Genomic DNA, 22,578 nt, shown 5'->3' with positions numbered 1-22,578 from the left:
CCCACGTGGTACTGGGACTGCTGCTGTGATGGTTGACTGTCTTACCCCCAACGACATTCACATGTGTGGATCTCCTCCTTAGTCCACTCCCGTTACGTGCCTCTGTTCGGTGTACGTGGCGGCTGCATGGGCTGCTCACACTTATTTCTATCACTTCCTATGTGCCCCACTCAGTCGCACACATGCCCATGCTCATACCCCACGTCATGATACTCGTGCCGAGTAGCAAGTCTTTGCTCTCTGTAGGCTTCATCGCTTGGCCTCGCTACCTCTTGTCGTCCTTCCTCTCGTCTCTCGCTTTGTCCTCTTGAGTGACTACTCATCGCACTCTCTTCCCGCTCACTCTTTCTCTCACCCTACCGTGCCGCACAGCTATTGGCGCGCACTGCACCAACGCTGGATCCTCCTAGTTGGCTACTGACCATCAGCAAGCATACGGACTTACAGACACAACCCACGTATACATCACTCTCTTCATCATTATTCTCACTCTTCACGTGCGCACGACCACGCCCCTACTGCCAACGCTTTACTGAGCGATCCCCTTAGTACCACCGCCTCGTCCTCCTCTCTTTTCAGGTCTTCTATCATTGCTATCTCTTTCGTTCTTTGCCCAGCTTCTCCCCGTCTTATCATACGTGTGCCTGTGCCCCTCCCCCGTTCTCCCTTCTTGCTTGTCATCTCACTTCATCGCCATGTCTCGCCCACAGGCAAGCAGCAAGTCGGCGCCGAAGACTATTTCGGTGTTCTGCCGTGTGCGTCCGCTTGTCCCGCATGAGAAGTCGCACACCTGCAATAACATCACCTATGACCCTAACGACAATCGCGCCATCACAGTGAACCGCAAGACGACCACGAAGGCGGGGGAAAAGAAGTTCATGTTCAACCGAGTCTTCCAGCCGAACTCGACGCAGAAGGAGGTGTACGAGGCCTTTGCCAAGGGCGCCGTCGATGCCGCCTTCGATGGTCAGCACGGCGTTCTCTTCGTGTACGGCCAGACCGGCTCTGGCAAGACCTTTACGATAAGCAATGACGACCCGAAAAGCGAGGGTGTGCTGCAGCAGTCCATGCGGGATATCTGGGCCAAGATCGCCAACGACACGGAGCATGACTACTCGTGCAGCGTCAGCTACGTGCAGCTCTACAACGAAATCCTGACCGACTTGCTGGATGAAAAGAAGGGTAAGGTACGCATCCAGCTCGGCACGGAGGGCTGTGGCGATGTCGTGTTGGTGTCCGATGACTCTGGGAAGGGAATTGAGCGGGAGGTAAAGGACTACAACGGCACCATGAACTTCTTCAAGACGGGCCTGTCGCGGAAGGAGATGGCAAGCACGGCCATGAACAACACGAGCTCTCGTTCCCACACTGTCTTCACGCTCAACATCAGCCGGTCCACGAAAGTCACCGCGGTGACCGTCGGCGCTGATTCGGGGGGCGCTACCGTTGCATTGGATGGACGCCTGGTACTGTGCGATCTTGCCGGTAGCGAACGTGTGAGCAAGACACATGCGGAGGGTAAGACACTTGACGAAGCCACGCACATTAACCGCAGCCTCCTAACCCTTGGTAAGGTGGTGGCTGCTCTGACCGCCAATGCCCAGCACGCACCCTTCCGTGAGTCGAAGCTGACCCGCATCCTCCAATACTCGCTCATGGGTAATGGCAACACCTCCATCGTCGTCAACGTCAGCCCTTCCGACGAAAACACAGAAGAGACCTTCAGCGCCATCTTATTTGGGCAGCGCGCCAGCCAAATCAAGCAAGATGCGAAGAGACACGAGGTTCTGGACTACAAGGCGCTGTACCTGCAGCTTATGGCTGATCTGGACAACAAAAATGACAAGACTCTTGAGGACGCACTGGAGGAGGAGCGTGGCGTCTTTGACGACCGCATAAACTCCCTCAACGACCAGGTCAAGATGCTGACCGAAGAGAACGGCATGCTGCGCAACGAGAACAAGCAGCTACGCCAGTGCGTGCCAGCGGATAAGCTGAAAACGATTGATGAGACCCCGGCCAGTGGAGTGCCTGCCTACGAAGGTGCATCTGGCGGCGGAAACTGGGCCAAGGCCAACCAGGAGTTGCGGGAGGTAATCAAGGCCCGTGATGAAAAGCTGCGCACCATCAACGAGGAGCGGTTACGGCTCGCTCTTGTGGTGGCTGAGGAGCAGCGGAAGTGCTTCCAACTTGCACAGAAAATGCGCGCATTTGCCTTGCGCTACAAGATGGAACGCGAGCAGTCGTCGCGCCGCCAGGATGCGCTGACCGCCGAGCTGGCGTCCGTAAAGGGCACCGACTACCTCAGCGCCCTCGGCACCTTTGACTCCTCGATGAGCCCAGCCAGCCCACGCGGGGGCAGTGACGCTGAGGATTACAACGAACTCGAAAGTGCACGGCAGCAGATCCGTTCTCTCCGGGCGGAGCGAGCCGATCTCATAATGTACCAGAAGAAGGCGGCCGAGGCGATTCGCGTGCTCGCGTCGGAGCGTGACGCGGCGCTGCGCAAGGCGGCGTAGTTTTCCGGATCTGGTAGGTGCACCCGGCCTACCGCTGCGTCTGAGCAGCAAGGCTCGAAGGTTATTTATCCTCTTCCATAGGGTAGGCAGTGGAGACGTCAGCGCAGAGGAAGAGTGAGATGAATGATGATGCTCAGCAAAGTGAAACGAGGAAGGAGGGGCGGTGACGATGACGCTCTTCCTGTAGCCATGGTTCTCCTGCTTCCCTCCCTACGCAGGTCCCTCTCGCCTCTTCCCCCATGGCCGTTTCTCGACATCTGCCCTTTGTTCTCCTCCATTTTCTTCCTTGACCGCCGTTCTCTTCCGCTTATCTTCGGTGATCTCTCGCCTGTCGCCTGTCTGGCGTTTGCTGTGCTGTGCTGTTCTTCTTCCTTCTTCTTCTTTTGGCCTGATCGCCTCTCTTCTCTCTTCTTCTTCTTCTTCTTCGTCATTTCCACCCACACTTCACTTTTCATCAAACACCGAAAAAAAGTAACGCAAAAAAACAAAAAAAAATGATGCGCCTACGCGTGACAGTCTTTTCTCTATGGTGGGGCAGCGCTCACGTGTGTAGGGCCCTCCCCCCCCTCCTCCTAGTAGAAGACGCCCCTACAGTAGAGAGAGCACCACCTCTCGTCTCTCTCTCTCTCTCTATGCCTGTAGTTGTTGTTTCCGCAGAAGAACATCCGCCAGCCACGCGGTGGTGGTGGTGACGAGGGCAGACCTCGTGTACTGTATTTCTCTGCGGACCACCTTCTACGCAGGCAGACGTTCGTTTTTTTTTTTCCTTTTTTTTTTTTCATTTTCGCTCTCTCTCTCTCCCCTACGATGCTATGGTGTTTCTCCTCTTCCCCCCTCGCTGTGACTCTCTTCTTGTTTTCCAGTCTTCCTGCCCACATCCTTGAGTGCAGGTGAGTGGGTCTGTCTGTCCTTCCCTGGACGTTGATGCTGTCTTCTATCAACTCTTTTTGCTACGCTTCTCTTCTAGGAAGGAAGAAGAAGAGAGAGAGAAGCAAACAAACAACACAACAACAAAGACATCTCTGGCCTATTTTCGCATATTCTGCTCTCTCCTTTCTCCCTATTGCTTGATGACATCACTGCGTTCTCTCTTGGCCCTTCCTTCACTCCCCCTCTCGCTGCCTTCATCTCTCTGTCTCCCTGTGCTTTTTTTCTTTCCAAATTGTTAGCTTCTGCCCGTCTCTCTCTCTCTCTCTCTGTGCCTGTGCTTACTGAAGCTCATTTTTGCTGTTCTTCTCGCTTCTGTGATTTACCTCTCCCGCCAGTACTGTAACGACGCTGCACACGCACTACCAATGCCACACTTCTTTACTTCTCTCTTTTCTCTTCGTTCGTTTTGCTCTTTTTTTTCCGTTGCCTTTGCTGTCGCTTTGGTGTTCCCGCTTCGTCTAAAAGCCTTCGTTCGCGCGCGCACGACTGGTAACACAGCAACGTACGCTTTCCTCTTCTTCCTTGATGAAGGCTGTGGTGCTCAATTCTGTGCTCTGCCGTTCCCCTCCCTTCTTTCCTATGCCCCCATCACTTCATACGTGTGTTTCTCTCCCCTTCTCTATCTGTCTTCTCTTTCTGCGGTGTACTGTCTCTGCCTGTGTACGGGGGTAAATTTTGGGGTTTGTTGCTTGTTGTTGCTGGCTGGCTGGCTGTGGCAGAGATGTTGGCCCCTTCTCACCTCTCTCTTTTCTGCATGAGACTTGGCGGCTCTTTTCCTGCCTATTCTTCGCCGTGTCGTCGCCTTCTCTGTTCCCCTCCCCTGCCGAGGTGACCACTGCCGTTGATTTTGTGCAGTGGCGGCTCTTGACGGTTACGATCGATGGATGTGATAGTGAGGGGTGTTGTTGGTGCGCCAGGTGTGGCTTCGTCGCCGAGGCTTGCGCGAGAACGCAATAAAATTTTATCAGGCGGGAAACGCGAAGGCCTAACAGCGCCTCTATCGGCAGAGCGCCTTGTCGGGCATTGCCACACACGCACGCCACCTTCCGAGCATAAATTCATGCGTGAATCTGCGAGTGCTTTTCTGCAACGTAAAATGGTATACGGAGAGGGACGAGGCAAATGTTATCGGCTTGCGGTTACCCTTTCCAGCGGCGCTGCAGCATCCAGTCTGTGGTGCCTGTCATCGCTCTCTTTCTTTTTCTTGTGCTTTATGGACTCAATGGAGAAACGCGCAGCCTCATGCCTTTGCTTGCAGTCGAGGCAGCCCTTGCTGAGCACAGTCTCATTGATCCTGTGCTCAGCAAGGGCTGCCTCTCAGTGTCTCCTACTCTTCGCCTCATCACCTCTCCGGTGACTGGGGACACACGTCAGTGCGCGGCATCCCCAGGGCTCGGCGCCCCCCCTACTTCATGGGAAGCCGAGTCAGTCCCCCTCCCTCTTCCTGCCAATGCCGAGCCGCTCCTGGTGGTGACAGGGCCAAGTGCCTACGTCGTGGCGAGGCCAGAGCGGTGCCTTGCTACTGGCGTTGGCGACCAGGTCCTGGACGGCGCGGCGTCGGAGCGACCAGCGACAGCGAACACGCTCATACTATCCATGTGATAGGCGGAGTGTCAGCGGGACTCGAACTCACCTCACCCGGCCCTCGCTACCTGCTTGTGTGGGACGCCTGAGCCACCCCGAGAATGATGCCCTACGCGGCATCCGACATGATGGGGGCGGCGGCGAGGCGACCTGCGGGGCGGGGGCGGGTGGGCAGAGTTTGAGGCAGGGGCCGTGCACCGATGACTGGGTTGGCGCATTGCACTAGCCCGTGTCTAGGGCTGCCTTGCACCAGGCGGCGGACCCGCAGCCCAGCGGATAGTGTTGAGCGGGGCTCGTGTTTTATTGCGGAGTGGTTATTAAGGACAATACAAATTAGCAACGCAGAGCCTCTCCTGATGTCTTTACACCGGCTTGCCTCTCTGTGCCCAATCCCGTGCTGCCACTGCCTTAGACGGCGCCGGGACCAGCAGACCACCTGTGCAGCGCACTGAGTACTGCTGGCCACTTTTCCCTCATAACTGTACTTCTCCACATTTGGGCTCTTTTCTCATGAATGTTTACCTTCTCGTTTGGAATGACACGCAGTCGCGGCGTTCTTCTTCTTGCCCCCCCCCCCCCCCCCTCCACGTGTTTTGCCCTCTGCTCCCCTGCACAGGTGTGTGTGTGTGTGCCAGTCAGCCGAACCTCCTCGGCTCATACAGCTTGCTCCGTCCCTCCTCCTCATTCCTCTCTGCCCAGAGAGAGAGACGAACTTCTCCGCACCGGTTGCAGATACTGTCTTCACCGTCGCATGTCCAAGGATGCTACCGTTCTGGTGCTGGACATCACCCTCTCCCGTGCAGCGGCGCTGGAGGAGGCGTGTGACCTGTGCACCAGAATTCTCACGGACAAGATGGTATACTCACCGTTGGACGAGGTGGCGGTTATTCTAGCTGGCACAGAGAAATCTCGAAGCGCCCTGTACGACCAGTCTGGACAGGCGCGGTACCAGCACATCACAGTGGCCGTGGAACTCGGACCGGCAACGGAGAAGATCCTCGTACCTATTGCCGCTACTCGCGCAGGTGTCGTTGCGCTGCCTGGGGGCGCCACTGTGCAGCGGCCTATCACGGAGGCGTATGACTTCATCGACGCCCTTCAGGTGGCGGTGGCGCTTCTGCAGGCGCGCACCAGTCAGAGGAGGTGCAACCGCTGCATTTACCTCCTCACAGACGCCCGCCACGAGGTGCGGCACAAGGAGGACCTGCTTTTTCTCATCGATGCCTTGCAGCACGATCAGATAACGTTGGTGGTGATTGGGTTCGACTTTCAGGCGCTGCCAGCAGGCACTGCCTCACAGGAGGAGTGTGACGAGTCCTCCACGGGTGACACTAGCGCGTGGGTCGGGCTCGACAGGAAAGCACAAAACGAGAAAGTACTCGGGGCGCTGTGCACCGAGCTGGGGCCGCCGAGTACACTAATCAGCCCCGCGGAGGCGCTGGACCGTCTCTCGCTGCTGCACTGTCGAAAGATCCGGCAGCAGCCCATGTTCAAGATTGCGCTTCGCATCGGTGACGTGCGACTCGCCACACAGCTGTTCACTCTCACGCAGGAGGAGCGGCTGCCGGCGCTGCGTCGGAGCACCCAAGACGGCGCGGATGTGGTGCAGAGCGTCGAGTACGTCACACCCAGCGATGTGGACGAGCAACCGCGTGCCTTGGCAAAGGAGGAGCGGATGGAAGTGTTCTTCTTCGGCGCCGATCGCGTCTCGTGCAGCGAGGCCGATCGAGAGGAGATGAAGGTAAAGGGCCCACGCGCGCTAGAGGCGATCGGGTTCGTCGGGGAGACGGAGGTGGAGCCGTGTCTGCTGATGGGCGGCACACGCGCGCTGCTGCCGCTGGCGGGCGACCATGCCGGACAGCGCGGTTTCAACGCCTTGGTGGACGCCATGGTATCCAGCGGCAAGGCGATGCTCGTGCGACTCGTGCGCACGGCACACGCCACTCCGTTGCTGTGCGTGTGTTTTGCGCGGGTGGCAGAGACGGCTTCGGGGCAGCGCCACTTGGTGCTGGCACCTCTCCCGTTTGCCGAGGACATGCGAGCCCTTCGCTTCTCCGAGTACCCGGAGGTGCGGTTCAGTAAGGCGGAAGAGCAGCTGATGGACGAGCTGATCGACGGCCTCTCCGTCGATGGCTCGGTGCTGGCGCCTCAGGACACCTTCAACCCGGTTCTACAGCAGTACTACGCCACCTTGCAAGCCAAGCTGCTCGCCCTAAATGCCTCAGACGAGAAAAGCAACACGAAGGTGCCCTCGTCCGAAGCGGCGGTGCCGCAATTGCTGCCTCTGCTGAGGGGGACCTCCACAGACTTCTTCGCGGAGGGCAGCAGTGTGTACGAGGCGGTGTCAGCGCACCGGTCCGCCCTTGCGTCTTGCGCAAGCGCGTTCCCGTACGAAGAGGAGTTGGATGCACTCTTGCCAGGGAGCAAAGGCGCAGGCTGGAGTGAAAAGTCGTGGTACCAAAGCCTGACGCCGTCATCATCACTGATGGCCACTGAAGCCGGCGTGCCGCCGTCCGCAACACAGGGGTCTGGCGGTGCTCCGTCCACAATCGCCGCTGCCATTATCAGAGACTTGAAGTGCAGCGCGGAGGCGGACAACGCGTCTGCCGGCAGCCACGCCACGTCGGAGGCAGCGAGCATCTCCACTGCCCCACATGACATCATGAGCGGTGATCCCTCATTCGTGATTACATCCGTTGACCCGGTGGGTACTTTCTCCATGGTTGTGCGCAACCCTGCGGCAACGGAGGCACAGCTGAACAAGGCGAAGGACGACCTCAGCAACCTCATTTGGGAGCTCCTGCACAGCAGTGTAAAGGGTGCCTTCTACCGCAAGTGCATGGCCTGCATTATGGCCCTCCGCCAGTTCTGTGTGACACAGGATGACGCCGCCTACTACAGCGACTTTCTGCTCAAGTTGGCGGTAGTCGCACAGCAGTGCGGCCGCGATGCCGATTTCTGGATTCCGTACGTGGTGGAGCGGAAGGACAGCGCCAATGTGTGGCCCATCACGGCACAGGAGTGCAAGTCTGCCAGTCTGCCAGACGACACAGCTGCCGAGTCTTTCCTGCAGAAGATCCACTTGGATCTCGCCATCGCCCTCGATGATGTGACCGACGCTGATGACTGACTGGCGGAAATACAGTAGCAAAGCATGACAGGGAGAAAAGGAACGAAAATGCAGAGCGCGGAACGTGCGATCTGCGTGTGTGTGTGTGTGCCTATTCGCAGTCTCCCAGCCCCCCCCCTCTGTCTGCGCTCGCACATCCCCTTCCTTCCCTTTCTTTCTCCTCCACCTCCTCTCACCGCCTCTCTGCACATGGGCGCTTTAGTGCGTCTCTCACCAGATTATGTCGCATAGACCGCTGCGCCCCCGGTGACTGGGGACACACGTCAGTGCGCGGCATCCCCAGGGCTCGGCGCCCCCCCTACTTCATGGGAAGCCGAGTCAGTCCCCCTCCCTCTTCCTGCCAATGCCGAGCCGCTCCTGGTGGTGACAGGGCCAAGTGCCTACGTCGTGGCGAGGCCAGAGCGGTGCCTTGCTACTGGCGTTGGCGACCAGGTCCTGGACGGCGCGGCGTCGGAGCGACCAGCGACAGCGAACACGCTCATACTATCCATGTGATAGGCGGAGTGTCAGCGGGACTCGAACACACCTCACCCGGCCCTCGCTACCTGCTTGTGTGGGACGCCTGAGCCACCCCGAGAATGATGCCCCACGCGGCATCCGACATGATGGGGGCGGCGGCGAGGCGACCTGCGGGGCGGGGGCGGGTGGGCAGAGTTCGAGGCAGGGGCCGTGCACCGATGACTGGGTTGGCGCATTGCACTAGCCCGTGTCTAGGGCTGCCTTGCACCAGGCGGCGGACCCGCAGCCCAGCGGATAGTGTTGAGCGGGGCTCGTGTTGTAAGGCTGAAAATGAAGACGTTAGTGAGGCGAATTAGCCAGGCAGGCTCGTCTTCTTTCCGTGTTTCCTTCAGTCTTTTGTATTTCAGTGTTTTGCGCCACTGGTGCACAGGCCGCGGCGCAGGTCGCTTGCTGATAAGAGGATGCGAGGCTAACCGAAAACCTGAATGGGCGGTAAGAGTGCGGCGCAGGGCGTCTGTGTGAGGGCCCGCCCACGTTTGTATATCTGTGCGTAATGCTGTTGCGTGGACTGAGCACATACGCAGGCGGGTCGTTTTACTTATTTCGTTCGCTGGGCAGCTCCCAGGAGGCCAAGCTCAATGTAACAGCAGGAGAGCGGTGGATAGGCAGTGCTCTGTTCGCCCTCATGCCCATGGCCCTGCTCTGCCCTCAGACTCCCGCCTTCTCTTGCACTCTTCACTTGAATCTCCGCTCTGTGCATCCCCTTTGTCTCCCCCTCTCCCTTTTTTACCTGTTGCTCTCTTGGCAGCGGCAAATGCACATACACGCACACACGCGGAGAAGCACTCACACGTGCACGGTCCGGCACCGGAGAGATCCAGAGACTCTCCCCCCTTCTGCATTCTTCCTGAGTTTTTTTTTTACTTTATCGTTTCCCCCCTTTTCTGTCTTGCCGGCTCCGCGCTGTCAACGATGAGTAGCAGCGAGCATACGACAGACACGGCGCCCCACGCGTCAGCAGTGGAGGCCGCCCCCATCGCTGCTCCACTGCTGCCAATGACGGAGCTGGCGAAAGGCGCAGTAGTCGCAGAGGGTCCAGTGCATCAGAAGGTGGCCGCTGCCGAACAAAATGGGGCTACAGCGATGGAGGCACCTCCCTCTTCTCACTCCACAGGAGAGGCCAAGGCGCAGAGCGCCCTGGCGGCGGTTATGAATGTGCTCGACAGCGACGACGGTGATGTGGGGCCTGCGAGGCCTGGCGGCACCTCTCTGCGCTCCCTGCAGAAGATGTGCATGCGCGTTCCGCAACTCTCCAACGAGCTTACTCGTCAGCAGCGGTTCCGGCTGTATTGTCTGCTTCTTCTCGAGGACGGTGACGGTACAGCGGTGTCGAGTGAGGCACCTGGGCACGAAGACTGGACGACGTACACGCAACGGGCGCTGGAGACACACGTGCACGTGGCCAAGCAGGCTGCCGCCCTCTTCCCCGACTCTCACCACATCACCACCGACGAGCTGGCGGGTCTCTTTTACCGCCTAGGCACGGACACAGCCTTCTATTTCAACCCAGAGATGATCGAGGTCATTCTGTGTGTAACGTACGTGGTGGCCGGTAGCGGTTCTACTGAAAAGAGTGTGCTGCTGCGCATCCTCTATCGAATGCTGTGCGTACTGCAGAGCGATTTCATTATGCCAACAGCCTCTCGCCTCTACGAGCCTGCGGCAGCGTCTTTGCTGCGATTGATGCTGCAGTTCTACGACCCTCAACTTGCCACCCACATGGACCAGCAGCAGGTGGACATTGGTAAGTACCTCTTGAACTGGTCGCGGCGCCTGCTGGTTCTGCAGTCCGACTATGACACGGCGCTGAAGGTGTTGGACTGGGTGTTCATCCTGGGCGACCCCGTCATGGTCCCCTACGTGGCACACGCCTACCTCATCACTCACCGTCAGTCACTCATGATGTTAAAGACAAAGCAGACGCTCGCGGAGCACCTCGACAAGATGAAGTTCACGCTGCCAGCGTGCAAGGCTGACGCGATTGACCCCGAGTTGGTGGACGGCCGCGCAACCGCCCCGATACGTGTGTGGAGCGGAAAGTCGCTGTTGCAGAATGCTGATCTGCTTTACCGTGTCACGCCGCTCTCGACGCAGCGCATGCTGGACTTTTGCCTCTTCCCGGACGTCGGTTTGCTGAACAAGACGCCGGAGGAGCTGCAACAGTACTATGCCGAGACGCCAATCCTGCCTCTCGAGCGGTCCGACATCGCCTCTGCGTTCGCGAAGCGCGGCGCGGCAACAGAGGAAGGTGACTACAAGTTCCCCTCGCGCGAGTACGTTATTGCCGACTGCCGTTCCCAGGAAAGTTTTGAGTATGTGCGGCTGTCCACAGCCATCCTCGTAGGGGATGTGCTGAGCTACCACCACGAGCGCCTCGCGGAGGCGATGCGGCGACTCGAGTCCTGCCGCGGGCACCCCCTTGCCCTCTATGGCACCGGGCGGCCGATCGTGGAGGAGGTAAACTTGCTGAAGATGTTTGCGCTTTACCTTGTCAACCAAAAGGCGTTCCCGTTCGTGTGCATCGTGCCAGGCGGCTTCAAGACGACCATTCCGCTGCTCCGCAATCACATCATCGATGCCATCATGAGCCCCGCTGCAGCTACGGCGCTCGAGACTGCGACGAGCAAGCGAGGCGCATTGAGCACCGAATGGGCCCAAAAGGCGTCCAACACGGCGCATACGATCGCTGCCGCTTTCAGCGGTGTGTCGGACTACCTCGCGCAGGTGGAGGTGACTGAGGTGCGACAGAAGGCCCAGGAGCTGGGCACGAAGGCAAAGGAGGGCATGACGGCAGCTGGTTCGTGGGGCTGGGGGATGATGAAGCGCTTCCGCGAGGGCCTCACGGAGACCCGCGAGCAGGCGTTGACAGCGCTATCCTCCGCGGGCAGCAAGCTTGCAGCAGCTCAGACAGCAAGGGCTACCAACACCAATTTAGCCCCCTCTTCTACAGCGGACCTTGGATCCTCCTCTGCCACCGCTCCCTCCGCGGCATCGAAAGGCTCCGCGAGTGGCGAAGCAGTTATTCCAACAGCTACGGCTCATCCTGCCGCCGCACCGTCATGGCAGCACCCGCAGCAGGTTTTCTCGCTGGGCGAGGACGGCGAAGAAGAGGATCTGGACCTCATCACGTACATCCCGGCTAGGGTGCCGCGAGGCACTGTGGTGGCGGAGTCGACACCGGTGGCAGCCGAGGTGGCGCTTTCAGCCTCTGGAGCAGCGTCCTCGGCGGCTGCTGTCTCCACACCAGAACGGCAGCGCTTTCCTGCCCCCGCCCCGTCCCCTGCAGTGATGGCGTCGCCGAAGCTAGTGTCGTCTCCAACGTCCTCTGCTGCTCCAGCGGCAGCCATGGCGGCAAACAGAGCGTCTGCAGCACTACTCGCTGCGGACATTGACGCCGAGTTCGATGAGCTCTTCGGCGACCTAACCGTTACGCCTGCAGCCGCGACGCGTGCGGTGAACGCCCCGCCGTCGTAGCCGACCCCCTCCGTCCACACAGATGTCCTCTTCGTTCTCTGAGGCACTGCGTCAATGGTACCACCCGGCTTCATATTTGCTGATAGATGCGTGTGGTGTGTGTGCGTGAATCGTGGATTTTATTGATTGTTTCACCGTGTCCCTTCTCATCCATCCAACGCAACTTCAGCTCCACTCGACCCCCGTCCCTGCTGCAAGCCCATCGCGGGGTGCGAAGCAGCCGCAGGCACGTGCTACAGCAGTGCGCCGGCTCAGTCATCGGAGCTTGCCCTCTGCCTCGAACACTCCCCACCCGCCTCGCAGCTCGCCGCCTGGTGCACCCCTCGGCGTGGCTCGGGTTCTCCACCAGTAAGCAGCGTGGGGCCTGGTGAGATGCGTTCGCGCCCCGCTGACACGTTTCCCATCACATGGACAGTGCAACCGTGTTCGCTGCCGCAGGCCGCCCCGACGCAGCGCCGTCCACGCCCTCACCGCCGACATCAGCAGCGGCACATCGCTCTGACTTCCCCACGTCGTAGGCGCCTGAATCTGTCACCGCCAGAAGTGGCTCGGCATTGCCAGGGAGAGGGGAGGAAGGCTGCCTGGCTTGTCCAGAGGGATGGGGGGGGCGCTGGGCTTTGATGCGGCCACGCACTGAGGTGTCCGCTGTTATCACTTGTGACGCAGAAGTCTGTGCGGGAAAAAACCCTGAATGCGCTTAAATTCATTTTACCTCATTGCACTCATTTTCGTTTTGCTCTGTTTCAAAACCCCCGCACACCCGAAGAACGTGGCCACGCAGGAACGTTGTGCATGCGGCTGTGACATTGATGACGTCAAGGGCCCCTGCTCCTGCTGAGGACTGATGGGCTGATCCAAGTAGAGCAGCCATGCGCGTCTTCTTGTTTCGGAGTGGGACTTGTGCGCTCTCACGGTCGCAAAGTTCAGTGACGGTTACATACGTTGTTGATCCATATCCCATGGGTTCCCGAAGAGTGAGAAAAAGGCGCACGCTCAACGCACATGGAGATTCTGATCGCCGATGGCGCAATCATTGTGCTGATGAGGGAGGGTGTGCAGGTCTCTGTGGGGTAAATCCATCGCCTCGTAGACCCTACCGACAACCCCTACCGTGAGGCTGTTCTCAGCAGGTCCATAGAGGCCGTCCACACCTGCTGCCCAGAGAAGAGGCGGATGCAGGCTTGCGACGGGTTGTGGCAACTCTGGGAGAGCCTGTGGTTTACCTCCTTTGAGGGGCTCCATGATGGAATGGCGAACACAGAGGAGATGGACAGGTGCATTTCTTAGCTGCTTCCTCTAAGCTCCACCAACTGAGTGCACGCAAAATGCCACAGGACCACGAATAGAACCTGCACCAGCTCATTCTCCATCTGATATCGAAGGCAGAGCGAATAGGTGCATAGGAGGGTGCGGCGCATGCCTCCACGACGCCTTCGGCGACGAACAGACCCCAGCCTCCATCCTTCGATGCCATACTTACCGAAGCCACGGGGAGGGAGAACGAAGGCATGGGAAGATGTTTCTGTACACTACCTCTACCCTGAGAGACGTTCCAGCGCGGCAGGCGTACTCAGTGCACGGCGTGAGGGGAGGAGCGATCTTCCACCTTCTGGAGCTCCTGCAAGGGGCATGCCCGCTGCTGGATGTGGTACCTCTGCTCGGTAAGCGCACCCCTCCAGCTTGCGCCACTCGGCAAACCCACAGCCAGCTACGCTGCGGGACGCTGCAGATGACACGTCGTCTGGAGACTGGTTTGTTGGGGTGCCTCTTCAGTGGCGGGCGCGAAGTGGGACGCGACCTACGCGGACGAGCTACTACCGGCTCCACTCCATGCCCGCTGTGTAGCGACTGCGAATGCTGTGACTGTGTGCAGGGTGGCTCTTGAGCACTTTCGCGCCACGGTAGCCGTAGTCCCAGTCGGCAGCGCAGCATACACGGGCAACGCAGACCTGCTCGAAGATGCCGATCTACCACTCCACGACTCCTTACTGCTGCTACGCCGTACCCGCACTCATCTCCCGGATCGCACGCGAAGCGGCTTCGTTGCGCACTTGGCGCGGGTGTACACGCCGGATAACAGTGTCGTCATAGCGCTTCGCTAGCCTTCACAGAGGTGTGTAGGCATAGGCCCCTTCGAAGCCCTGCACATGCACGCCTCCTTCAAGGACAGCGGTCGCGTGCACATCAGTGCATCCATTCCCTGGTGGTCTGTGGGCCGACTTTTCAGACGGAGAGAAAACCAGCGGCATGTACCTCTGGTGGTCGTACTACCCATGAGCATACGCACAAATCAAATGCGCGTCGGCTGAGAGCTCTACGTATTCTCACCTCATACACCGCGATCGTGGCAGTGTCAGCTCCCCTGCACGCCCTTGCAAGATGAAGTGACTGGGCTTCATTTATTTTCTTCTTCCTGCTATTCCACTGTCGTTCATTCTCCTCACTCCTGGAGTACACGTCGAGTCGCTGTAACTCCCCCCTTCCCCACCGTTGCCTTACCTTTGTCTTTGCCGTCGTGCAACATGAAGGTGAAGGGAGGGTCTCGCTGACACAGTCTTACGCAGGCATATCTTTCTCTACTCCTTTCATCACCAGCGTGGATGACCCATCGCCCATTGTTGTGCGCCCTGCGCCTCACCTCCCTCGTCACCGATCGCTTTCCATCATCCGCTGAGCGCAAGGGCTTCGCCGACACCTTCACAGGAGCACCTCCCTAGTGTTTTATTAGCTCCCCTATTTCACTACGGCCCCTCACATGGTTCCCTCCTTCTGTCCCCATATTCTCTCTCTCGTCGTATTGATGCCCGCGCGAGTACTCTGCATGCGCCTCGGTGCATCTTTGTGTGTATGCGTGTATGCGTGTCCCCTCTATTTTCGCCTCTCTGCTTCCCTCTTTCCCCTTTGAGGGCATTGAGTACTGCCTTATACATGCACTTCGTCCCCTCTACGCCAGGCCTACGTATCTACGCAGAGATCAGCAGTCATCACAGAGCTCCGCACAGTGTACTTTTCATTCCTGTGCCCGTTCTCTCTCTCCCTCTCCTTCGCTCTTGGGCCTTTTTCATTGCGTCCACCCCCCCCCCCCCTCTGCTTTGGTGTCGACGAACTGCACGTCTGCCGCCTGCAGGAGGAAGTACGCCGCGCTGTGTTGAGGCAAGACGTGCATGAAGACGTGCATGAGCAAGAAAAACGAACCCTCTTCAGCCGCCGTCAGCGACAAGGAAAGGGAAAGGAAGAAGAGAGTGTTGGTGAAGTATCTACGTACGCCTCTTTACAGTGTGCCATGAACGCACACGGCGTCGATGTACGAACCCCCATCTTCTACTGTCACAGTTTTGCCAATGCGCTAGAGGCGCAATCAGGCAAAGTCTACGCTTGTCTTACCCACACCCCGCTTATCGCGGAGCACCTGCCGCGTGGAGCGGTCAGTGGCGCGCTCATCGAACAGTACGCTGCCGCCCATCTCCACACCCTTGAGGACTTGGAGAAGTTGCTGCGCACCATTCTGGACGAGACTTCCAGCTCAAATGCGGGCCTGTATCGCACTCCCGCCTCGACCTGCGAAGACGGGGGTGGAGAGCTCAATACCAACATCCTCTCTCAGCCAAGTGCCCTACTGCCGAGAGGCACCGCACCAGCAGAGGTTGGGGTGAGTGGAGAGGAAGCCGCTACAGTTGATTCCCGACCACTTCGCGGAGACGCTGATACGCGAAGAGTTCAGCCATCGTATCCATGCGAAGGTGGCGAGTGCACTGCGGTGCATGAGGCGCACACCTCGCCCTGCAAGCTGCCGCGGTCTGTCTCTTTCACTGCGGATCCTTCCCGGACGGCGCCCTCAATCGCAGCAGCGCGTTTCAACACGCCGGAGGGCTCGGCTGCGACCGGGGATTCCGTCAGGGGAACCGCGCCACAACTCTGGGAACGACTGAGCAGGTGGGTGCGCCGTCTCCACAGGCGTGGGTCGCTGCTCTTTCTCAAGGATAAGGTACTCTCAGCAGACGGGCAGGCACGACGCCCTGACTCCGTTCCTGCCGCTCCTCTTCCTCACTGGAATTCAAGTATCTCTGTTGGCGCTGTTGTGGCGAACTCGACTGTTGCGAGGGTTTGGCGCTCTCGCGTGCCGGAGTGGGTGCGTGCCGCCTTTGCACCTACGTCGACACTCGCTGCCACCCCCGTGTCGACAAGCATCAGTGCCGCGCAGTCAGTGCGCTGGCTGCATCCTCCGGTACCCGTCCACTCCGTCTCTCCATGCGGGTCGGCCACTGTTTCTCAGCGAGTCGAGACACGTCAAAAAACTTCACCTGACGCGGTGGCCATTACTCAGTCATCTCGGCTGCTCAGCACCAGGGACCTGTACGACGGGAATAATACTGGTGATGGCCGAGACCACCAAGAGGACTGCAATGATGGTGGCGCTGCCTCATCGCATCTCACGCAGATGCCGCGCAAGTACACCCGCGGCCCCTCCCCCATGGAAAGCGGTGCGGCGAGAATGTCGCTGGGTATTCAGTCCATCCCGGAGGCGTTCACATCGACTGCATCCCACACAAACGTCTGCAAAAAAGCGAATACTTCAACGGCAGATGCGAGGTGGGAGCACCCGACCTATTCACCAAGCAAGATGATGTCCATGTCTCCAACGGCAACGTGCGGGGTAACAGAAAATGGTACTAATCCGCCGGTTTCTCCTCCACCTACGGCTGCTTCTCTGGGCGATGTCCACGGCACAAGGCCAAACGACTCTGGTGTCAGAGGGGAGCACTTTGACGAGCGAGCACTGCTGCTTCAGCGGCACGACGGCGGAGGTAGCAGAGCTAGCGGAGGGGCGGTGGACACCTCCTCAGACCTCCGCAGCGCGAGGCACTCAAATTCCTTCAACCACCCATGGAATGGTGCAGACGCGCAGGCGCCCCAGGTCCAGTCATCGGCGACGTTTGCACTGAGGCGATCAACAAGCGTGGCGAACTGCAGGGATAAGCATGCCTATGCAGTGGAGCTGACCGGGTGGTTGCACTTGCTGGTGTGGGTGCGGTGGCAGGTGATTCACTTCCTCCGTGACCTCTCAGGGGTGCAGAGCTTTGTGGCGTGGAGTGCGTGGTACTGGTCGTGGGCTCAGGAGCACCCGCGCCAAGCCGCCTTTCACCAGGCTCTCTCCTCCGCGTCCTTTTGGCGGGGCCTGTGGTCGCATGGCCTGCACGCTAAGCTGAACCATGTCCAGTACGAGATCAGCAGGCATATGTTTACGCTGAAGAGCGTCTTTCAGCTTATCGTGAGCTACATCGGCGCAGCTTACAGGGCACTGGAGCAACTGAACACGCTCGTCATGCAGGTGCAGCGCAGCTGCGAGGTGATGATGTCGCCCATGGCAGCCGCTGTCTCAGCGCCGGTCGTACGCGCACCAGCCGCGGCGGTTGGAAGTAATTTCACGGCGTCGCCGGTGCTGACGAACGACGCCAATGCTCACCGTGGCGGAGGCGGTGGGGGCGATGACTTCAACTCAAATCCGAACAGCATGTTCTGGAGTCCCGTCATGGCCGGCATGAGTGGTGGTGGCTCCCCGCTGGTGCACGGGCCTCGCAGCCGCGCGGGATCTCCGCACAGAGCAAGCCAGAGCAGTTTTGTCGGTGCTGCAGCCCCGGCGACACCGTACACACATCATGGCCTGGACGACGAGTCTGAGCACAAGAGTGCTACCAGCATATTAGAAGAAGAGGCTGAGGCAGCCTCGCCGTTGCACGGTATGGACGAGCTGCGTCGTGCAGTGTGGTCGATGCTGCAAGAGCTGAAGGCAATGCTTTGTCCTGATGGGTTGCCGCTGGATGTGCTGGGGGGGAGTGACCAGGTCCGCTTTCCTTGGAGTGGTGGCGGGGGCATCGGCGGCGGCCCCTCTGTTGCTGGGCTGCCCACTGCCACCACTGCGCGACCTGAGGCACAAGGCGGTCTGCACCAGTCACGCGAGAACGCTCTGCTCGGAGTGTCTACACTTGGCGAAGCGGCCTCAGCAGCTCATCCAAGTGGCCTACGGGTTCACTTTGCAGAGGGTGGTGCACCTGGTACTCACGGCGGCAGCGAGGTGAGTGGGGGCCGACAGGCGAGCGTTCGCGAAGGGGCGCGGGTGCTGCTGCAGTGCGTGCAGTGCTCCCGGCTGCTGCTGCGGCGCCTGACAGTGGTGGTGCAGCGCGCTCACAGCCCACCAGCGTCGCGGCACTGGAAGCGCATCATTGTTGCGACTGCCACAATCGTTCCGCCGTTCATATGGGTGTACACCAAGTCACCAGCGGAGCTGGCGGCGATTGCACGGCAGACAGTGATGGTGGGACGGTGGATGCTTCAATCTTACGTGATTGGTCCCGCGAAGCAGCTGCGCGAGTCCCTTTTCTACGTCCGCCCCGGTGTCGAGGACCGTCGAGGTGCAGTCGAGCGAGACGCCGTATCGCTGGCGAATGTCATTCGCGATTTTCATGAAGACATGTATCCAAACATGCCGCTGAAGCGCCTCGAAGAGCTGCGGCAGCGCACGTTCGAGCGACTACGGGCTGGAGTCGCGGACCCGGATGGCATGGGCCTGATCGATGAGCAGTACCGCCACTCTGTGCGCCACCCAATCCGCAGTATCCTGTTTGGCGACCTGCCACGAATCATGCTCATCCAGCTGTCCTACCAGGCGCTGGAGGTGAGTCGCGTGGCCAACGGCATTGACGAGGTGCTGGAGGGCAATGACATCAACTTCAAGATTATGGCAATGATGCCAGTCTTCCTGGCCGGCGGTCTGCTGGCTACATGGAGCCTCCTTCGTTACCGCTCCAAGTACAAGCCCGTGCGCTTACGCATGAAGCTCCTCTGGCGCTCGCTGTTCCGCGTCATCAGTTTTGCTGACAACGGCCAGGGGCTTGTTCTACCATATCTGCGCATCACTGCGCAGCAGCATGGCACCCGTCACCATACCGATCCCACCGCGCTCGTCGTTGACGTACCGCATGCGCAGACGAATCTCGCCGTGGCGGTCGATCACCCGCGTAGCAGGAGACTTCGGCGCCATATGCGTTCAGCTGTGGCAGCGGTAGGCACCATATTGGGCTCTTCGCTGCCGTCTCGAAATGTAGAGCAGCTTGGCAGCGGGGGCATGTGCGATACGGACGCTACTGCCTTCAGCGAGTCAAGGAGCGATTCGGAGAGCCCGTCCGACGAGTCGCGCAACGCCACTTGGGATGCCGCGCCGGCACGTCAGCTCAATAACTACGAGCAGGGCATGGTGCTGCTCTTGTCGCATGTGATGCGTTGCATGGCAGCCGAGTACCTCCGTTCGTACGCTTTTTTTCACGAGCTTATGGAAGACTTGAATGACCTGGAGAGCGTGCAGAGCACACGATATCAGCGACTCGAGACCCTGAAGCGCATGCGAGCCACCCACACGTACTTCTTCTGACCGCTCCACCTACGCTGGTGCATGTCGCTGGTGGCAAACTCTGGTGCATGGGCACCACTCGTGCTGTCGGTCTAGCTTTTCTTGTCTCTTTGTGCGTTCCTTTTTGAGGGCTGACTGTGCTGAAGTGATGTCCGTGTGCTGCTTCAGTGCTCCCCAGTTCTACTGGGCTAATGTGTATGTGCTGTGCGGAGGCGGGGTGGAAGGGAAGCGAGTCCGTTCCCTGTCATCCCCCCTCTTGAGAAACCAGAGAGCCAAACAGCTTTTTGCCGTCCTCATCGCTCTTCTTTTTCTGTTGGCTCTTCGTTCCCTGAGCGCTCTTGGGCACCAGTGCCCTAGCGGAGGTGAGCCTGCTAAAGAGCAGCACGCGCTTGGTGAAGTGCCGGGCGCCTTCACCTCTTTTCTTGCTTCTCATCCAGGCACGACGCTTCCTCATTTCACCCCTTTGCCCTGTCGATCAGGTACACACACAGCAAGAGCGAGCGAGACACGCTCTTCTTCTGCTTCTCCATGACTGCGCTGCCTGTACGGGTCTTCCCTTCTTCCCCTCGTCGCTTTGTTCTCTTGGCCTGTGGCCCCTCCATTATTTGCTCGCACCCCTCTTACACTCACGGGAACGAACCTCACCGCTGGTGGAGGAAAACAATCAAACAAGCAAAATCAGAGGTGCCGTTGGCTCCCCCACGTTTTCTTGGTTTTCTTCTGTAGTGTGCCTCCAAATAGCACAGGCTGTACTCTCCAAGCAGAACCGGTGCCGACCAGCGACGAAGCGATACTCAAATGGCACCAAAGAAGTCGTTGGCGACAGCAAAGAAGTCCCCAAGGGCGACCGCCGCTGCGATGAGTCGGCGAGACGCGCAGCATCAGCGGGCGTTGAAGGAGAAGGCGGACCAGGAGGCACTCAGGCAGTGGATCGATGATCACGACCCGTTGCTCGACAAGGCCGCTGCGAACCCAATTCAAATGGAGGAGCTCTTCTCGGCAAAGCTGGTGCACCGCACTTTTATTCAGCGTGGCGCTGGGGAGCGGCCATACGACTGGAGTGAGTTCCGCAAGGTGCTCGAGAGTCGCACCGCCAGCAGCCCGCGCTGGTTCATGCAGCTGCGCGAAGAAGACCTGCTCGCTGGCGACGATGGTATGGAAGGTGTCACGGTGGACTGCTATGTCATTGCCGAGGCCACACAGCCGACGATGGCGCCGGGGGAGTACATCGTAAAGGTTCACTGGCCGTACAGCGACGCCGAGGACAACGCCCCAGAGCGCATTTTGCCGCTGGAGGGTCAGGGCATGTGCTGGCGGCGCGTTGTGAAGACGGACGGAAGCGATATGAACGTGTTTCTTCTGCAGAAGCGCAGCGAGCCCGCCAGTGCGGGCGACAGTGGGGCCTCCGCTACCGCCGTGCTTTCCTCCTCCGCCTTCGGCTTCGGTGCCCCAGCTAGCAGGACACCAGCCGCGCCAGCAAGTGCCTCTGCAGCCACGAGTATGCCTGGCTTCGTTTTTGGAGGCGCACCCTTTGCAACGGCTCCTAATCCGGCTACTTTAACTGCCGCCACGACCTCGGCGACGCCAGAGTTCAAATTTGGCTTTGGCGCTGCGCCTCAGCCAGTGGGCGAGGCTCTTGCCAACACTGCGCCCGACTCCTCCAACGGCTCCTCCTTCGCCTTCAGCTCCGGGAAGCCAGCAACGACGCTCTTCTCCCCAGGCGGTGCTGACTTTGGATTTTCACCGGTGACGACAACTCCCGCCAGTACCGTTGCCAAGCCTGCAGTATCGAGCTTCTTTACTGCAGCACCAGTCGCGGAGGAGTCTGGAGAAGTCAAGGTACAGCCCCTCAAGACGTCCGAAGTTCTTTTCGCGCTGTGGTCGCGTAAGCGCCTGGCGGACCTGGCAAAGGAGATTCGCTCTGGTAGCCGCATCGTGCGCGAGGACTTCCCGCTGGATGCCAGCAAGAAGATCAAGTTGGTCATGCAGAACGACCGCAAGGACGACGTCGTGGCTACTGTGCGCCGGCTTCTGCTGAACCGACTTTTCGCCAAGCAGGACGACGGCGTGAAGGCAATCGACACGTGGATCAGCGACTGCCCAGTTTTCGATGAGGCGTTGACCTCTGCGCTGCAGGCATTTCGTGAGCGACAGCTGAACGAGCTAGCGACCAAGTCTGACCTGTTTCAACGCCTCCACGACCAGTATCACGTGAAGATGGAGGCGGAGCTGCAGCGCATCATTGCCATGCGTGACATGGCGGCGAACAAGGAGCTTGAGCGCATTGATGCCATTGTAACTACGATAAAAGAGCGCAAGCTAGCAGAGAAGCGCAGCTTTCGCCTTCTCAAGTTCTATGCGAAGAACGACGTGCAAAAGTTCCGACCTTTCGGTAAAATCAGTGGCATCTCGGAGATGGGCGAGTCGGTGGACGTGTGCGTCCCTCCTGCGCACGTGAACGTAAATCCCTTCACTGGCAAGCCGGCCTAGCCACCATCTGGTGATGGTAATAAGGACAGCAAACAGCTGCAAGAGCAAAAAAAAAAGAGTCCAACACGCGTGTCTGCTCGTGTTGGGAATTCACCAAATCTCTGACTAAGCATGCGTCTGACTAACTGCAGGGGCAGGGTGCAGGTGTGTGACCGCTGCGTGCATGTTGCCCTTTGCCGCGCCGCACGTGCTTCACCGTACCATCTCCCTGTAGAGCTACACGAGAGAGTAGAGTTATGGTTCACCGTCACAGAAGAGGTCTCTCGTGGCGTCCCTTCTTCCCCCCCCCCCCCCACCCCCCGGCTACACGTGTGGGCCAAAGCGCAGCTGGAGAACGCTTGTTTTTCGATCGCGTTTTGGCGCCTCTTGTTCCTTGCACTCCCCAGGGTTTGCTTTGCGCGACCAAACAAGCATTGCAGCAGATGAGTCAGACGTGACTCGATCTCTCCTTCCTTCGCTCGACCTCCGCATTCTATGTCACACCTCTTCGGCGTCCTATGCACCAGCCTAATGATCCTCTTTACTCC

At 59.1% G+C, this 22,578-nt stretch overlaps 5 protein-coding genes across 5 annotated transcripts; all 5 read left to right on the top strand.

The window, feature by feature from the left end:
- Positions 1 to 695: 695 nt before the first annotated feature.
- LBRM_30_0390 (putative kinesin) lies at positions 696 to 2,519 on the top strand (the record flags this gene model as incomplete). Its single annotated transcript, XM_001566622.1, has 1 exon — positions 696 to 2,519. One exon carries the CDS (start codon positions 696 to 698, stop codon positions 2,517 to 2,519), a length of 1,824 nt encoding a protein of 607 aa, XP_001566672.1.
- A 3,265-nt stretch (positions 2,520 to 5,784) lies between these two features.
- LBRM_30_0380 (putative KU80 protein) lies at positions 5,785 to 8,163 on the top strand (the record flags this gene model as incomplete). Its single annotated transcript, XM_001566621.1, has 1 exon — positions 5,785 to 8,163. One exon carries the CDS (start codon positions 5,785 to 5,787, stop codon positions 8,161 to 8,163), a length of 2,379 nt encoding a protein of 792 aa, XP_001566671.1.
- A 1,431-nt stretch (positions 8,164 to 9,594) lies between these two features.
- LBRM_30_0370 (conserved hypothetical protein) lies at positions 9,595 to 12,156 on the top strand (the record flags this gene model as incomplete). Its single annotated transcript, XM_001566620.1, has 1 exon — positions 9,595 to 12,156. One exon carries the CDS (start codon positions 9,595 to 9,597, stop codon positions 12,154 to 12,156), a length of 2,562 nt encoding a protein of 853 aa, XP_001566670.1.
- Positions 12,157 to 15,439: 3,283 nt separating this feature from the next.
- On the top strand, positions 15,440 to 19,582 carry LBRM_30_0360 (conserved hypothetical protein; the record flags this gene model as incomplete). Its single annotated transcript, XM_001566619.1, has 1 exon — positions 15,440 to 19,582. The coding sequence occupies one exon, from the start codon at positions 15,440 to 15,442 to the stop codon at positions 19,580 to 19,582; it is 4,143 nt and encodes a 1,380-aa protein (XP_001566669.1).
- A 777-nt stretch (positions 19,583 to 20,359) lies between these two features.
- Positions 20,360 to 22,051, top strand: LBRM_30_0350 (conserved hypothetical protein; the record flags this gene model as incomplete). Its single annotated transcript, XM_001566618.1, has 1 exon — positions 20,360 to 22,051. One exon carries the CDS (start codon positions 20,360 to 20,362, stop codon positions 22,049 to 22,051), a length of 1,692 nt encoding a protein of 563 aa, XP_001566668.1.
- Positions 22,052 to 22,578: the final 527 nt, after the last annotated feature.

The sequence above is a fragment of the Leishmania braziliensis genome, chromosome 30 (assembly GCF_000002845.2).
Source record: "Leishmania braziliensis MHOM/BR/75/M2904 complete genome, chromosome 30".
Classification (NCBI taxonomy): domain Eukaryota; phylum Euglenozoa; class Kinetoplastea; order Trypanosomatida; family Trypanosomatidae; genus Leishmania; species Leishmania braziliensis.
This window is presented reverse-complemented; position numbering and strand designations above follow the sequence as displayed.